The sequence below is a fragment of the Aptenodytes patagonicus genome, chromosome W, assembly GCF_965638725.1.
Source record: "Aptenodytes patagonicus chromosome W, bAptPat1.pri.cur, whole genome shotgun sequence".
In the NCBI taxonomy this organism is placed as follows: domain Eukaryota; kingdom Metazoa; phylum Chordata; class Aves; order Sphenisciformes; family Spheniscidae; genus Aptenodytes; species Aptenodytes patagonicus.
Window position 1 is genome coordinate 39,414,553 of NC_134981.1, and position 19,096 is coordinate 39,433,648.

General features: G+C 42.6%; 1 protein-coding gene across 1 annotated transcript in view; it reads right to left on the reverse strand.

Moving 5' to 3' along the window:
- The window catches only part of LOC143172020 (geranylgeranyl transferase type-1 subunit beta-like), a 68,500-nt gene that overhangs the window by 20,459 nt on the left and 28,945 nt on the right, over positions 1-19,096 (reverse strand). Inside the window, 1 exon segment of the mRNA XM_076361235.1 lies at positions 7,246-7,313. Coding sequence (XP_076217350.1) covers positions 7,246-7,313 — 68 coding nt within the window.

Genomic DNA, 19,096 nt, shown 5'->3' on the forward strand with positions numbered 1-19,096 from the left:
CAAACAGTATCAATCACTACAGTATCTAGACAATGTACAAATTTTATCTCCTCTTCCTTTTCCATGCAAACATTTCAACATGTGTGGGTAGCATACTGTTTTTCCAAATACAGGATTTCAGCAACCCCAGAGGTGTATAAAACTTTGTGCTCTACCCGACTAGCAAACTACAAAATATTTCAATACAATTAAATTAAACACAGAAGATTCAGAATCAAGTATGAGATCATATAAACAAATTATTACAAGGCATACTCACAAAGGCCGAGATGCAGTTTCACATGGGAGTTTTTGAGGGCCTAACAGATCTTTGTTCACCATACATGCTTTTTTATTTTTTTTTTACTGTAAAACAAATATAATTTGTTCAAATTTTAAGTGCACTAGAATTCACTTTATCTCCTAGTCTGCTCTAAGCTCCATGGAATTATTTCAAGCTTGTCATGATACAACTCATCACATATTATGTTTTACCTACACATAACAATATATACTTCACACGCTAATTCAACTAACACACCTGGGCCTGAATAACAGGGTTTCTTTGACGGGACATCATTTAGAAGAACTAGACATTCCAGACAAAAAAAGAAAAAAAATACTTTTTTTTGCATATAAAGAGGTAAAAAATTAAATGGGAAGTCATTAAATTTGTTGTCGTAGTTTAACCTCACTCGGCAACTGAGTACCACACAGCCGCTCGCTCACTCCCCCCACCCCCCCCGGTGGGATGGGGGAGAGAATTGGAAGAGTAGAAGTGAGAAAACTTGTGGGTTGAGACAAAAACAGTTATTAACTGAAATAGAATAATAACAACAGTAATAATATAATAATAATAATAAACAAAGTGATGCACAGTGCAATTGCTCACCACCCACCGACCGATGCCCAGCCAGTCCCCGAGCAGCGCCCCCGCCCCCCCCCCGCCCCGGCCAGCTTTCCCCAGTTTATGTACTGAGCATGACGTCACATGGTATGGAATGTCCCTTTGGCCAGTTTGGCTGTGCCCCCTCCCAGCTTCTTGTGCACCTCCAGCCTTCTCAGTCAGTAGAGCATGGGAAGCTGAAAAAGTCCTTGGCTAGCGTAAGCACTACCTAGCAACAACTAAAACATCCGTGTGTTATCAACATTGTTCTCATCCTAAATCCAAACCACAGCCCTGTACCAGCTACTAGGAAGGAAATTAACTCTATCCCTGCCAAAACCACGACAGTATCCAACCCTTATTCTATACCATCTACGTCATGCCCAAGTCCCTTATTTTCCAATACCTTTCCATTAATCACCACCCCTTTTCCTTTTTTTATATATATATATATATATATATATAAAAAAAAATATACACACACACACAGAGATATCATTCCCTTAGTCTATGGGCCATCCCTCTAAAATATTCGGTGAGTTCATTTAGTCCATGACTTGGGCTCCATCTGTCGTAATAATCTTCCAGGGCAGGAAAAATGGAGATGGTATGTGGTGTTGGATTGTTTCACGTAGAAGTCAGTTCTGGTACCATCATCGCTGTGCTTTGCTTGGTTTCATCGAAGTTCATTCCTCATTAATCTGGGGGATTCTTATTGCAATATCATTAGTATGGCATATAATATTATGTAGCACTTAACATCACATAATACAGATCATTGGCTATTCTCACCCAAAATCAAATCCCCTTGAGGTACACATCGGACTTCCCCATCCTTCCGCATTATCCACCAAGTGCACCCAGGTCCTTGAGCAAAAGCAATCCCACGGATGGGTTTGCCTTTGCCCGAGGCAGGAATAACCCAAACTGTCTTCCCCAGCATATTTTTTATGTGCACTACAGGGACTTTATTCCCATCTACAGTACGTAAAAGTTCTGACTGGGCAGGGCCAGCTCGATTGGCAGATCCCCTCGTGTTGACTAACCAGGTGGCCTTTGCTAAATGTGTATCCCAATGTCTGAACGTCCCACCACCCATTGCTCTCAGCGTAGTCTTTAACAGTCCATTGTATCGTTCAATTTCCCCAGAGGCTGGTGCATGATAGGGAATGTGATATACCCACTCAATGCCGTGCTCTTTGGCCCAGGTGTCTATGAGGTTGTTTTGGAAAAGAGTCCCATTGTCTGACTCAATTCTTTCTGGGGTGCCATGTCGCCATAGGACTTGCTTTTCAAGGCCCAGGAGAGTGTTCCGGGCAGTGGCATGGGGCACGGGATATGTTTCACATTCATGGATAACCTGCGCAATAGTGTCCATGGTCAAGTCCACCCCTCGATCACGAGCCCATCTGTATGTTGCATCTCTTCCTTGGTGACCTGAGGTGGCATGGGCCCACCGAGCTAGAAATAATTCACCCTTCTGTTGCCAGTCCAGATCCACCTGAGCCACTTCAATCTTAGCAGCCTGATCCACCTGCTGGTTGTTTTGATGTTCTTCAGTGGCCTGACTCTTGGGTACGTGAGCATCTACGTGACGTGATGCTGATCACATCCTTTGGGATCTGACGACGTCCATCTTGCCATTTTATTCCTAAAAACTGGATCTCCTGTGCAGGTCCCTTGACCTTACTTTGTTTTATGGCAAAACTGGCCTTCAGCACGATTTGGACTATTTTCTTCCCTTTCTCAAAAACTTCTCCTGCTGTGTTGCCCCACACGATGATGTCATCAATGTATTGCAGGTGTTCCGGAGCCTCACCCTGTTCCAGTGCAGTCTGGATCAGTCCATGGCAAATGGTGGGGCTGTGTTTCCACCCCTGGGGCAGTCAGTTCCAGGTGTATTGGACGCCCCTCCAAGTGAAAGCAAACTGTGGCCTGCACTCTGCTGCCAAAGGGATTGAGAAAAACGCATTAGCGATATCAATTGTGGCATACCACTTGGCTGCCTTTGACTCCAGTTCGTATTGAAGTTCTAACATGACCGGCACAGCAGCACTCAGCGGTGGCGTGACTTCATTTAGGCCACGATAGTCTACTGTTAGTCTCCACTCTCCATTAGACTTCCGCACTGGCCATATGGGACTGTTAAAGGGTGAGCGAGTCTTGCTGATCACTCCTTGGCTCTAGTCGACGAATTAGCTCATGAATGGGAATCAGGGAGTCTCAGTTGGTGCGATATTACCGCCGGTGCACCATGGGGGTAGCGATTGGCACCTGTTGGTCTTCGACCTTCAGCAACCCCACAACAGAGGGGTCCTCCGAGAGACCAGGCAAGGTGGACAGCTGTTTAATTTCTTCCGTCTCCAAGGCAGCTATACCAAAAGCCCACCGGTACCCTTTTGGGTCCTTGAAATACCCTCTCCTGAGGTAGTCTACGCCAAGGATGCACGAAGCATCTGGGCCAGTCACAATGGAGTGCTTCTGCCACTCATTCCCACTTTGGCTCACTTCAGCCTCCAATACAGTTAGCTGTTGGGATCCCCCCATCACCCCAGAAATACAGATGGGTTCTGCCCCTATATAGCTTGATGGCATTAGGGTACACTGTGCACCGGTGTCTACCATAGCCTTGTACTCCTGTGGGTCCGATGTGCCAGGCCACCGAATCCACACAGTCCAGGAAACCCGGTTGTCCCTTTCCTCCCCCTGGCTGGAGGCAGGGTCCCTCTAATCCTCATCACAGTACTCATTTCTCACTTCTTGTACATACGAGTCAGAAGTTTCTTCGTTAACATCAGGAATAACATCAGCCCTTCTACTCTCTCTGGGGAACTGCCCGCTGGAAACTGGAGCAGCAATTTTCCTGGAAGAACTTCTTTCTGTGATTGTTTTCCCTTGCAACTCACGTACCCATGCCCCTAGGGCTGAGGTAGGGTTCCCATCCCACTTCCTCATGTCCTCTCCGTGGTCACGCAGGTAAAACCATAGGGTGGCCCGTGGTGTGTACCCTTTATATTCTCTCTCTTGAGCAAAAGAACGCTGACTCCTAATAGCCGAGATATTGGTCCATACAGGTGGGGAGTAGGACCTATCCTCTCTGAGTTGCTGGATCTCCCGGGACAGTTTCTCCACAGCCGAGATGAGGGAGGAAGAGAGACTTTCCTCGTATTGCCGGAGTTGACCAGCCAATTCATCCACTGTTTGTTCCTCTCCATCTTTCCAGGTCATCACTGCCAATGAATTGGCGTTTGACGATGGTGCGCTCCTTACAAACTTCCGCCACATGGGTCGTGTGTACTTGACTTCGTCTGGATCTTTGGATAGCTGTTCATTGCTCAGGTCACCATAAATCACCTCCAGCACAGCTAATTCTCTCAGGAACTGAATACCTCTCTCCACGGTGGTCCACTTGCCTGGGTGAGATATAACATCTTCCTTGAAGGGATACCTTTCCGTCACCCCTGACAGGAGTCGCCTCCAGAGGCTGAGGACTCGTGTCCCTTTTCCAATCGCTTTGTCAATGCCCCCTTCCCTAGAAAGGGATCCCAGCTGCTTGGCTTCCCTACCCTCTAATTCCAGGCTACTGGCTCCATTATCCCAGCATCGGAGCAGCCAGGTGACAATATGTTCGCCTGGACGACGGCTGAAATCTTTTCGTATATCTCGCAGCTCACTCAGGGATAGAGATCGGGTGGTCACTGCCTCTTTCATGAATTCTTCCTCTTCTTCCTCCCCGAGCAGTTGCCGGCCCTCCTCCTCCTGTTCTCGTGATGGCCCTTCTCCAGGGTAGTCTGCCTCATCCACTTCTTCCTCTGGCTCCCTTTGAGAAGAAGCTTCTTCCTCCCTTACTAAACGAGCCGACTTCCGCTTCCAAGATTTCTTCTTGTGTACAGGGGCAACTGATACCGGCACAGGTTGGCTTTTTGGTTCAGCCACAGGGCGTGTTGCCGGGGTCTGAGTGGCCGCAGGGCCTGTCGTTTTACTGTCAGAGCCAGAGACCTTCTCTTCCTTTGAGGGTACTGAATGGTGTTGAACAGGGCTCGGTAGGCATGGGCCAGGCCCCAGCACGTTGCAATGATCTGCATCTCTCTGGAGTTGCCAGGGTGACAGCATACTTTGTCCAAATATTCTACTAACTCTTCAGGATTCTGCACTTGCTCAGGGGTGAAGTTCCAAAACACTGGGGGTGCCCATTGGCCTAGGTACTTGCCCATCTTGTCCCACACACCCTGCCACTCATAACTATTCGGCCTTGGGGCAGATCCCTGGATGATATTCTTAAATTGCTTATCAACTTTAGACAAAACCAAAACAATATTCCAAAGAAATACTGATAGAAGTATCTTAACTGCCCAAGGATGTTCAAAATACTGAGAAGTTACTGTAATGAAGGAGGAAACATCATAGAGAATGGCAGTGTCACTACCTTCTTCTATTTCCTCTGTAAAAAAACTCTCAGAAAAGTTACTGTAATTGCTAGTTGTCTCCACAAAGTGGTATCCGTAGTACAGTAATGGCTTCATTGCGAAATTCACATACCAAATTAAGACCAAGGTCAATGTTTTAAAAATAAACCTCCCAAGCGGAACATCACCAATCACTGCAGAGCACAGCAAACTGCAAAAACCAACACCAATCGTTAACATGTAGAGCAAAAAAACGAGCACGATGCAGATTAGACAAATCAATATCGAGAACAGAGGAACCAACACTGTGACCCACAACTGTTAACAGATATAAATTCCTTAATACGCTCCTGTTAATCTGTTATTATCTCAAACCCTTCGAGCACCACGTTGGGCACCAAAAAAAGGATTGTTGTGGTTTAACCTCAGTTGGCAACTGAGTACCACACAGCCACTCGCTCACTCCCCCCACTCCCCCCCGGTGGGATGGGGGAGAGAGTTGGAAGAGTAGAAGTGAGAAAAACTCGTGGGTTGAGATAAAAAGTTTAATAATTGAAATAAAATAACAAAAATAATAATGCAATAATAATAATAATAACGATAATACACAAAGCAAGTGATGCACAGTGCAATTGCTCACCACCCGCCGACCGATGCCCAGCCAGTCCCCGAGCAGCGGCCCCCCCCCCCCCCGGCCAGCTTTCCCCAGTTTATGTACTGAGCATGACGTCACATGGTATGGAATGTCCCTTTGGCCAGTTTGGCTGTGCCCCCCTCCCAGCTTCTTGTGCACCTCCAGCCTTCTCACAGTCGGTAGAGCATGGGAAGCTGAAAAGTCCTTGACTAGTGTAAGCACTACCTAGCAACAACTAAAACATCTGTGTGTTATCAACATTGTTCTCATCCTAAATCCAAAACACAGCACTGTACCAGCTACTAGGAAGGAAATTAACTCTGTCCCTGCCAAAACCAGGACGGGCAGTAAGCGGTTATTACTCTAGTGTAGATTAACATTCCCACAAGCTACTCAGAAACATAAAGCTGTGCTGTTAGAGTAAATAAAAATGAGGTCAAAACAAGATGCTGTACTACCTTCATAATCAAGCTAGTTCAAGCATTTTTACACTCATCTACAGTCATAACCATATCAGATATCCATCCTCGCTTTCAATTTCATATCCCAGTATTCATAAACTCATATCTAAAATTTTCTTGTTATCTGTCCTCTAGAAAAATCAAATACTTGGTCATAATTTAGGGCTCTTTCAGATGTTTCATCCACTCTTTAGTGAGGAGATCTGCCTTTTCATTCTCAAACACAGCACAGAACTTCTGCACCTTTTTCACAATCCTTCCTGCACACTGGCCCCTATTTCCATCTTCCAACCCTATCAGGCCTTCTGTATCATCTTTAGCAGCCTCTGTTCACCTCCTTTCTCCCCTGTATTAAGGGAAATTTCTTTTCCTATACAGACTTAATTCTCTTGAACCTCAGTTCCATGGGCTTAAAAGCATCCTCTCTTATGGTCTTCCACCACAGACTGGGATGAGCAGAGCCTTGCCTATGTTTGAATGGATACCAGGTACAATCAAACACCCCGTGTTTCATCAAAGGAAGAGGAACACTGAAGAACAGCATGTGCTGTACCACCTGATACAGAGCTGTTCTGCCCTTCACTTCCAGGTCCACAGACAGTTGTTGACCTGAAGAAGTTTCCCCTCCCCAGTTATAGATCAGAGAAGTGCACTGAGACAAGCCACAGTTTGTATGTCACTGCTCCCAGAAACACAAGCAGTACCATTTTAAGAGTACTGCACGTTTTTTTAAAATCTCTGCTATTGTTTCAGTATACTAACAGTGCAAAAAACCCTGTTTCCCAGATTTTCCACAATTCTGTAGTTAATAGTATAAAAAAGACACACAATCATTTACTGCCTAATTGAAAATCTTTCCCCCACGCACACTTAACTAACCTTGGATGGATTGAATGGCATCCCTAAATATGAAGAGCCTCTGAATCCACAGCGATTCAAATTTGAGCCTGGAAAAGGAAGAAAAATAGAGAGTCAACTAATTTGCTTTGCTGAAACATTCATTATAAATCATAATTCTCCAGTCAAGATCAAAACCTGTTAATTCAACACCATTTGCAGTATTACCAGCACTTGTATGTGTCCTTTCAGTATATTCCCAACCTCAGCCTGTTATCATAATGAAAAGGAAAAAAAAATAATAAGAAAACCACAAGCAAACTGGGTCCTGGTGTAATGACAAAGCAACCCATTTTTTATTTGGTGGAAATATATTGTTCATACCAGCATACAATTGTCTTCCATGCTCTCAAAAATCTTAAAAAAATGACTCCCCTGGAAAAGTGCTCAGAGTTAACAGATTTTTTTTCTCCTCTCTAGATTCCTGCCTGGTAATACTATCTGTTCCTAAATAGAATTGTTTTAAAATACTTTGCAACATGTACAAGGACAAACAATTTACAGTTTTAAGCTAGTACTGATTTAACTCAATACAGTCAGAATGAAATACTTAAAACAATATGAAAGGCAAATTTTTAACGGAGCTATTCCTCTCCCACCTAAAATTCAGGTACAAAACTATTTTACCAATCAAACATTTATTTCAGTGATTCAGATGTGACCTGTTTTAAATGTGTCATGGTATCTGAGCATGTAGTACAGAGAAGTGTGTACCGCATACTGTCTAGAGCTAAGTACAGGTTTCCAGGGCTCAAATCTGCTTCTGCACTGCAAAAACTCAACTGCTTCACTCCTCAACATCCAAAGGTAAAAGCCTAATGAGTGCTCTAATTCATCAGCACCAGGGTGTTCTTAAATTCTCTCCCCCTCCCCCCAGCTTCAGCTTCAAATCTAAAAATCCTCATGGAAATTAGGGAAATTTGCACCAGACTAAGTGAAGAAAAATAGTTATAATGTTGAAAGCCCTAAAAAAGATCACTAAGCAATGTGGTACATCAACTGTAGTGTTAATTTATCAACACATTAACTTCTAACTTTAAATACATTCTGCATATATGCAACATCTAAATTTGAAGTACTTTGACTGATACAAGCTTCTATGTAATTACAGTGTGCAATTTTTCTATCAGACAAGTCTTTGAATCTAACTTCCATGGAATGAACTATCATTTAACAGAAGAAAACACCTGCAATTCTCCACTTCCTCCATCATCCACCTTTCAACCAAAAGTGGTTTTTTTTAATGACAAGTGTAATGAAGTCAGTTCGTCATGCATTAAAAACTGCTATCTTATAGTCATACCAACAAAGTGAAAAAGGCTCAAAGAAGGGGACCTCAGCTGAATTCGTACCAGCGTAAACAGTCTCAGGTATGGTGGTGACTCGCCACAGGGCAGTTTTCCCCAGCACGTGTTGGAGCAGCTGTCCCTGCTAGGGTAGAGGCTTCAGTGCAGGTGGAGCTTCAGATGGCAGAGGCAGCCCTCCAAGCCCTAGGCTGCAAAATTGAAGAGGAGCCAGATGTGCCTTCAAGCAAAGGATCTGGGCCACCTGACCCCAAACCATGCGAGACCACCAGGAAGAAGCAGCGAGTCATCCCTGCTGAGGGGGACAGAGGCACCCATCTGTCAACCCGACCTGTCATCTAGAGAGGTTTGCTGCCTGCCGGGGACCCAGATCCAGGATGTTGTGGAGGGACTGCCGAAGCTCATCTGACCCTCTGACTACTACCCCCTGCTGTTCTTCCATGTGGGCGCAAATGATACAGCCAGGGGCAACCTGGACAGTATCAAAAGCGACTACAGAGCTCTGGGGGTGGTAGTCAGAGGCATGGGAGCCCAGGCGGTGTTCTCCTCCCTCCTGCCGGTGAGGGGAAAGGGTGTGAGGAGCAGGGCGCTGATAATGCAGGTAAATAGTTGGCTGCGGAGCTGGTGTTGGCAACAAGGTTTGGGGTTCTATGACCATGGGACCCTGTTTGCAGATCAATGTCTGCTTGGGAAAGACAGGATCCACCTCACTAAGCACGGCAAAGCTATTTTCGCCAACAGGAGGGCTGACCTCATAAGGAGGGCTTTAAACTAAGAATGATGGGGGAGGGAGAGAGTAACCAACAGCCCTGTGAGGGAGTGACGGACAGGGTCGACGAGCAAAGGGCCTGGGGTGATGTGACAGGAAGGGACCACAAAAATCAACAAAACAGGGCTTAAGCAGGGTCACCTCCAGCATTTGCATGTAAGCAAGGAAGTGCCTACAAGGCACCATTATGGAGAAATCCCCAAAACCCTTTCTAGGAAGTCAACATGCTGGGGTGCCTCTCTGAAGTGCCTGTACACTAACGCACGCAGTATGGGGAATAAACATGAGGAGCTAGAGATCTGCGTGCAGCTGCAGGGCTATGATCTTGTTGGGATCACGGAGACGTGGTGGGATGGCTCCCATGACTGGAGTGCTGCAATGGAGGGATACAGGCTCTTTAGGAAGGACAGGCTGGGAAGATGAGGAGGGGGAGTTGCCCTTTATGTAAGAGAGCAGTTGGAGTGCACGGAGCTCTGCCTGGGGATGGATGAGGAGACACCTGAGAGCTTATGGGTAAGGATTAAAGAGCAGACCAATACGGGTGGCATTGTAGCAGGTGTCTGCTACAGGCCACCTGACCAGGAAGAACAAGCAGATGAGGCCCTCTGCAGGCAGACAGGAGCAACCTCACTTTCACAGGCCCTGGTCCTCATGGGGGACTTGAACCACCCCAATATCTGCTGGAGGAACAACACAGCAGGACATAAGCAATCCAGGAGGTTCCTGGAGGGCATCGATGACAACTTCCTGACCCAAGTGATAGAGGAGCCAATGAGGAGAGGTGTTATGCTGGACCTCATTACTCACCAACAACGAGGGGCTCACTGGGGATGTGAAGGTCAAAGGCAGCCTTGGCTGCAGTGACCATGAGATGCTAGAGTTCAGGATCCTGAGGGGAAGGAACAGGGCAAAAAGCAAGCTCACAACCCTGGACTTCAGGAGAGCAGACTTTGTCCTCTTCAAAGATCTTCTTGGAAGAGTCCCATGGGATAAGGCCCTGGAGGGAAGGGGGGCCCAAGAAAGCTGGTTAATATTCAAGGGTCACTTGCTCCAAGCTCAAAAGCAGTCCATCCCAACAAATACAAAGTCAGGCAAAAACGCCAGGAGGCCTGTGTAGATGAACAAGGAGCTCCTAGCCAAACTCAAGCACGAAAAGCATACAGAGGGTGGAAGCAAGGACGGGTAACCTGGGAGGAATACAGAAGCATTGTCCAAGCATCCAAGGATGAGGTTAGGAAAGCCAAAGACCACCTGGAGTTAAATCTGGCAAGTGATGTCAAGGGCAACAAGAAGGGCTTCTGTACGTACATAGGTGACAAAAGGAAGACTAGGGAAAACGTGGGCCCACTGCTGAATGAGGCAGGGCACCTGGTGACACAGGTCATGGAAAAGGCTGAGGTACTGAATGCCGCCTTTGCCTCAGTCTTCACTAGCAAGACCGGCCTTCAGGAATCCCAGGTCCCAGAGACCAGGGGGAAAGGCTGGAGCAAGGAAGACGTACCCTTGGTGGAAGAGGATCAGGTCAGGGAATACTTAAGCAAACTGGACATAATAAGTCCACGGGCCCTGATGGGATGCACCCACGAGTGCTGAGGGAGCTGGAAGATGTTGTCGCAAGGACACTCTCGATAATCTTTGAATGATCATGGTGACTGGGAGAAGTGCCTGAAGACTGGAGGAAAGCAAATGTCCCTCCTATCTTCAAAAAGGGCAGGAAGGAGGACCCAGGGAACTACAGGTCGGTCAGCCTTACCTTGATCCCTGGGAAGGTGATGGAGTAGCTAATTCTGGAAACCATGGAAGTCTAGTTGGAGGCCAGTAACTAGTGGTGTACCCCAGGGGTCAATACTGGGACCAATCCTGTTTAACATCTTCATCAATGATCTGAATGATGGGGCAGAATGTACCCTCAGCAAGTTTGCTGATGACACAAAACTGAGAGGAGTGGCTGATATGCCAGAGGGTCGTGCTGCCATCCAGAGAGACCTCAACAGGCTGGAGAAATGGGCTGACAGGAACCTCATGCAGTTCAACAAGGGGAAGTGCCAAGTCCTGCACCTGGGGAGGAACAACCTGTGACAGATGCACTCCTCCTGTTTGAACTAACTGAACTTTGGTCCAGGCAGAGGCTCAGCAAGTAGGCCTAACCAAAGTTAAGTTAATCCTATTGTGTGAGGCTATCAGTGAGAACTCAGCACCAAACCCCAAAAGAATGGTTTGGCTGGAGACGGAGCTGATAAACGGCTGAAACTGCATTAACACAGCAGAAAATCTGACTACGAATCAACTGCTTTACGCTATAAATATCTGCAGCCATCAGGGTCCGTTGAGCTCTCCCTCCGTAGCAGCTGGCTGCGTGGCGGTGATCTCCCCTTGAGTAGGGACGCCTCTCAAGGTTACCCCTCGAGGCTGAGAGATCCCTTACCTGACACCAGACATCGATGGGTTGGTAAGTGACATTTTTTGCATGCATGTAACATTTAAGATATGTACAGTAAGCTTAAGCGATGATCTTTGTATCCCATACATATCCTAACTTTAAGTGTAGTAAATAGTAGAGTATTGACTGCCAATCCATCTGTACTTATTAAATATTTTACATACCTAAATTTACTTATTAAAATCCAATAAACTAACTACTAGATCAGATCTGTCTGAGTGTCTCTGACTCTTCTCCTGCGACACAACCCCAGGCACCAATGTATGTCTTATGTTCCTCTTTGTCTTTTTTCTCTGTATTTCTCCTTTCTTTCGCCTCATCCTCTTTGCCCTCTGGCTTTTCTTGAAGATTTCTTTTCAGTCTCGGATCCTGCTTACTAATTTCAGATACTTTTGTGCTTTCACATTCCTGGGTTTGTTGCCAGCTGGTCAAGGGAGGTGATCCTTCCCCTCTACTCAGCACTGGTGAGGCCACACCTGGAGTACCGTGTCCAGTTCTGGGCTTCCCAGTACAAGAGAGACATGGACATAATGGAGAGAGACCAGCACAGGGCCACGAAGATGATTAAGGGACTGGAGCATCTTTCCTATGAGGGAAGGCTGAGATTGCTTGGACTGTTTAGCTTAGAGAAGAGAAGGCTCAGGGGGAATCTCATCAATGTGTGCAAATACCTGAAGGGAGGGTGCAAAGACGACGGAGCCAGGCTCTTTTCAATCGTGTCCAGTGACAGGACGAGGCAATGGGCACAATTTAATCTGTGTCAAATGTGCTTATGCAAACTACAAAATAAATTTTAAAAAAAGGCACAGATGTGGAAATCCTTCACCCATAAAACAGTTGTAAGCCTACTGGTACATAGCTGTTATGGCCTGCTGCAAATAAAAATGTGCTACAATGAGGACAGCTCTTCAGTTAAGCAGAACTCAGCTTCTCGTTGCTAGATGGAAGGATTCATCCCCAGCATCTGCCTTTTAGACTGTAGTTTACAATTCATTACCAAAGTAGAAATGGCAGTACGAGACCCAAGTGCAGGTATGCTGTTAGTGGGTTACCTCAATTCCCTTCTTACATGACAGCTACCATTAAAAAGTGTGATTAAAAATAAAGTACTTCAATGAAATCAGAATCTATTATTCCCTTTAGCTGCTCAATTTTTGTGTAATGTTTTAAAACTTTTCTTGTACTACTGAACTCTTATCAACCAAATCTCATCATCGGTAATTTTCAAATGCTGGATTTTTAACTGTATTGCTATAACTGATTTAAGACTTATTTTGTCTATTTATTTACATGACTTCTGGTCTTTAATCCCAGAGTTTACACACTGGCTCCTAGGAGAAACACAGTCTCAGGTCCACAAAGAACAACATGACTCTTCAGTGTCCTCACTACTACATAATCTCCAAAGGGAAGCTTTATCTCCTTCTCCAAATAAAAGAACTTTGTTGTTAACGTGCATGCAATAAATGCTCCCTAGAGCTTCAGGATTAGAAGCAGATTGCTAAAGTTATAGCTGCAATTCTTGAATTTAAAAATAGAATGCTCATCTGAAATCCTAAATGGGAAGTGAAAACAGCTCATTTCTAACCAGATGATTCTAACACATTGATGTCATGTCTCTCTCTCTCTATTTTTTTTTTTTTTAAAGCTTCCTGCGTACATACAAGTTCAAATCTAAAGGGGAAACATTTATTTAATGAAAAAGACCCATCTTTCATCTTTCAGTTTATGCGCATCATCTCACTTTCGGTGAAGTTGGTTTTACTCTTTTATTGCAGGCTACTTGTACTTCTTATCTCATGTAATAGCTTAGTAGTGCTCTTCCCTACTTTCTTGAATTGCAAACAGCTAGTCAGAATGAGAAATAACTTTAAAAATTAAGTGAATTCCAGAAACATACCCCAATTAAAAGGATACTGATGTCCCTTGTAAAAAATTGACGAAGTGACAAGTTCAGCACCTGCATAGTCAGTTGAAGCATCACATATAAATGCAGTTCTGAAATGGTATCACCTAGCATTCACTTTCAGAGTTAAGCATATTTAACCACTTTCTGAAAGAGCTTAATATACAACAAAAAGTAATAAACATTTTATCAATCACTGTATGACTGCTGAAAGCAGAACAAAAAAAAAAAAAAAAACTGGGAAAACTTGTCTTATTTGACAACAGAACTAAATAAATGTGACCCTTTTCCCAAGTCAAAAGACTCCACATTTACATCAAGAGTTGAAACTTTACCTTGAAGGAAGTCACATTACTTAAGCGTAGATCAAAAAGTCCTCATGATGTGTAACAGAGCTCCAAGTGATGATCACAGAAGGTTTATCCTAGGATCTCTTATGTTAGAGAAAGGACATTTCTGTTATGTGACTTTTATGATTAACCTTTGATGGGAAGAGTGGTAACTTCTTCTACCACTACTTCTTCCCCTTCAGGGTACGTATGCATTCCTCTGGTTCCTAGGCACTTGATCACTGCAGCAGCTATATAAACAGCCTGTCACAAAGGCTGTTTATCACGATTCTAATCGTTTGAGTTTTGATTTACATACCACAGCAAAAGAGAGAAATCAAGAGAATAGTTTACATGATTAATGTTAAGTTTTCATTGTCTAACTACTTTAAGTCATATGAAAGCACTTTTTATGTCTATACGTGCTTCAGCTAAAAAAATTTGCCTCTATTCCTCTTTAAAAGCACAGATTGCATTTTCAACTTCTTCCATCGTTTCCCTGAACTTGTCAGCAACAACAACAAAACCACCTAAAGAAAAGAACAGAACATATCACTTAAGTTTCAAGTAGTCACCAGTAACTCAGCACTATCCAGAAACACACATGCTTGCAGAGAATTCTGGGATGCAGTGTACAAAAACAAGCCTGCATTTCCATCTCAAACAGTCTTAAAAGAAAGACACTCATTTAGTCACAAGGTGTGATTTCACTGTGATTTAGCTAACTAGATACAAATCCCAGTATTAAACATTTATTTCAATTAAAGAAGTGACTCATTCTGGGTAAGCTCAAACTGATTCACAGAATAAAACAACCTTATCCTACAGAGTTTCCACCTTTGTTGTTTTTGTTTTTTTTTTCAACAATATTTAAAATTTATTTCAACAATGTTTAAAAGACATGTAGATGTGGCACTTAGGGATATGGTTTAGTGGTAGACTTGGCAGTGTTAGGTTTACAGTTGGACTCGATCTTAAAGGTCTTTTCCAACCTAAATGATTCTATGATTCTAATACAATTACAGTGACTTAAGAAGCTCATTCAAATCTTTGGTTTACACTAGGCTGTATCAATCCAATTTAACCTACGGCTCCCTAATTTCTACAAAGTTGGGCCTACAAAGAAACATCAAAGTAAGATTTTTGTATACAGTCCTGTTAGTGTGCTTCAGTCATGTTCTGCACAAAGTCAAGTAAGAAAGACAGCTATCTAGAGAAAACCTATTTTGCAACGGTAGAAAACAGGTTTAGAATCTGAGTGGATTTAACCAGCACAACTTCCCCATGGACACAAACTGAACACATAAGTTTAACTTGGCTTTAAAAAAATAATAAGAAAAAAAACCCCTAAATTGATACCACTGTATCATCTAAAACTCTTAGTTCAGCTTTCACGTCTTGTTAGTTCTTGGCATCTTTGCTGACAGTTTAAGAAATAAGATAATGGTTTTTTTTATGGTATAGACACTGAAAAAATGAAGTCAGATGCATTTTATGTATCATCATAAAGCCCTCAGCTAGGAAGAGATCTTCAACCGGAGCTCCACACAAGGTAGCGGAGCACTGCAGAATGGGTCTTTCAGTGCCCATTTCCCAAGAGGTTCAAAACATCCAAACTGAAAAAGCTGTTTAAGCATTTCCAAGAGAATATTCCAACTTACACTTCAAGCCACCTGGATGGCTAGAAATGAACTCCCCATAGACCCTGCTCTGTGACCTCTTGAACTGCATTAAAATATTAACTTTATTTTACACAGGCCAAAGACTGACATATAGAAAATACCTGACTCTCAACATCCTGAATAAACAAATCCACACCACTTCTAAGAGAGAATAGAAGCTGCTACTTCCACCGAGAACTGCAAGAACCTTTACCCTTTCTTACATTCCTCCCTTCTTACATCCCCCTTCCCAGATTCCTGGAAAAGCAGACAGACTGAAGGAGTATTCCAAGTCTGCAGGAGAAGCACAAGCACAATTATATTAAAAAAAAAAAAATCTGTCTATAAGGGAAATAGTATACAGCAGAAGGATGTAGAAACTCAAGGTCTATTTAGATGGAAGTGTTCTAATGGGCACAGAACATTTTGCCTCTGTTCCCCTGCCAGTATTCCAACCACTCCCCTCCTCACTTTCTCTTCCTGAAACTTTACGTGTAAATTAATCTGCTGCTTCTTCCTCAAACTTGCTTGTGGACCATCAGAGGAAGAATTGACAGCACATTTCAAGACTCGCTTATTGCTCTCAATTCCAGTAACCAGAAAGACAGTGGTAAGAAAGAACAGTAGTTATTCAAGACAAACCGAGTCTCAATCCAAGCACACTGGATAATAAGAATTTAGCTACCACACTAATCAAATTCATACCAAAGGTGTGCAAAAAGCTATTTTCAAAAGATTATGACTAAAGGTTAACAGGTTTTTACAATTATAGTAGAACAGGAGCTGTGATCACATTTTGTCCTCTCAAACAATTTAAGTGCAAGTTCCAAACATTTAAAAAAAAAAAAAAAACAAAAACCCCAAAAAACCAAACCACAACCAACCCACAAAAAACACCCCAAAAACCAACCCACAGGAAAAAAACCCAACCCACAAAACATTAGATTGTTTATTAACATACAGTGAGCTTAACTTGCTAAATGTTCTTTTTCCAATACATTTTTGAATAGTGGCCAACTACTTTACTATCACTTGCAAAAAAAGTAAGCTGAGGAAGACACCCCACACAAAGTGGCACCCAAAATTATCTGTTAGATCAAGACTCATGAAACTAAAACCAGGTCTTAATAGGAAGTGATTTTCAGTCTCAAATACCCTAGGCAATCTTTGTCACTAATGGAGCGTTAAGTCAGTGACAGGAGCTTCGCCTATAAACTGGGCTGGTCACACTGCAGCTTCTACCGAGACCAATAAAATTTCCAATCACAGGAACAGATATTTTTCCAAATTTAGGTGGATTAAAAGTTTGGTTTGTCAACTGTAGTTTATTAACTATAATTCCTTCTTTCTTTATTATGGAAAACTGTTCATACCTCCAGATTGACAAGCACGAGACCTTTAAATTCCTAAGATGGAAAGAGATCAAAAGCAGACAAATACACAAAACCAGCTTGCCAATACACAGACACATTATAAAAGTCATCTTGCTGTGCTGGAGAAAGTCTAGTTAAAACTTAACTATAGCTGTCAAACCAGAAGTAAATACCGACTGGCTCCTCGGGCCATCTGCACTTCTAGAACACTCAGTGATGAAGCCAAAACCAGATCCATCTGGGTTTAGGCTGAGCCACCAGTTGATGTAGCCAGTTTAGGGTGTATTCAAGTCCATACTGCCTCACTCAAAGCAGAGCTCTGAAACACTAGAAAGGTCTTTTGGAGGGTGCCAATTCCAATGCCAATCTAGACATGGCCTGGGATGAAAAAGATTCAGAACTACAAGTGTTTGCACCAATGTATGTCAGAATCTTGTGTTAGCTGGGCAAATTTAACTTTAACATTTAAATTTCAAAATATTACTGTACATAGATTAAGTTATATTTGAGGTGTTAGTTGATTTAAAAAATAAAACATTTTTGAGAGGTTTTTTTTTTTTTATTACAGACCATACTGTACTCGTTAAAATACTAGAGTCATCCTTAGGTCACAACTATTTCATCTTTAGATGTTATCATTCACAATCCTCTATTTTCTACCTTCAAGTCAATATTTTCAAGGTATTAAAAAAAGTCATAACAAAAGCATATTAAAGACAAATCAAAATGCACTAGTAACACCAAAGTTCTTACAGTTGCTTCACAACTATAGCAGGAAGGAAATATTATAAGAATACAAGCTTCCATAAACTAAAAGTGGACATGGGCTGATAGATGGATATAGAGCTGCCAACTTAAAACAAACAAAAAACCCCACCACCCACACACATAAAACCCAACCTTAAGAAATAACAAGAATTCCAGCCATCTACCTAGCAATTATCAAGTGTTAAATTTGAAGAAGAATTTAAGAGGACGTGGCAGTTAGACCTTGAGTTAGATATCAAGGCTATGTTCCACATGTTACTCATAAATTCAACTGTTCAAATATAAGGATGGCAAATCAACTATTATCCACTTCAAAAACACTCTATCGTCTACAGTGACAGGAATAAACAGTGCCTGAACACTATCTATGCAATTCTGCAGTTAAGTCAATCCAATTTTTGTAACAAATTCTTTCTTTAGTAAGAAATTAAAATCAGCGTTACATCTACTGCTGTATTAAAGAGGAAACAGGCTGAAAAGCAAACGCCCTTTGAAAGTAATTCTCTTTGATAAGCAGCTAAGAGAAACACAGAGAGAGATGTTGGTCAAATTTTTTAAGCATTCTTTAAGTTAAGGATGATTATTTCAAAGCAGACTTCATTAAGTTTTCTTAATCCATTTCTAATTCTTAAGTGAGCTGCTGGAATTTGATCACATGTAGAAGCTAGCTAATATTACAACACTGTGAGAAACTTCTCAATCTTGCACAAGAACAAAATTGGACTGGAAATATTATGCTAGTCATAGCACTTCTCTGCTAGAGAAGTAGGTACTGTTATATTGCAGTATATTGCATTGTTAATACTGTTTTCTATCTATATAAAACTCTACTATTCGTACTACCTAATAATGTTCTCTAATTAAAAACAGGAACAAAATGGAATAATCCAAAACTCAAAGACATGTTAGGGAAAAAAAAAAATGTTAAACTGATGTCATAGTTTCATGTTTCATTCTTTCATTATAGTCCTACTTTAACAGGGGTAGTATGAACATTACACAAATGCTTCATGTATCACAGAACTGATTCCCTAACTATTCAGTCTTACAAAAAAAAAAAAAAAAAGCAGCTCATCTAGGGAGATTCACATTTATAATGAGGTTGTGTCTTTCTATGTCAGAAGCAAATTATTCTCAAAATAGGCTGGTAGCTTGTGACATGGGGAGGAAAGAAAGTGAAGCAGCGACACAAAGAGATTTGGCTTGATTTGCAACCGATATTAACTACATCGACTTCCTAAGATTTGCAAAATGCTTAATCAAATTTCTGGAGAGCAAAACTT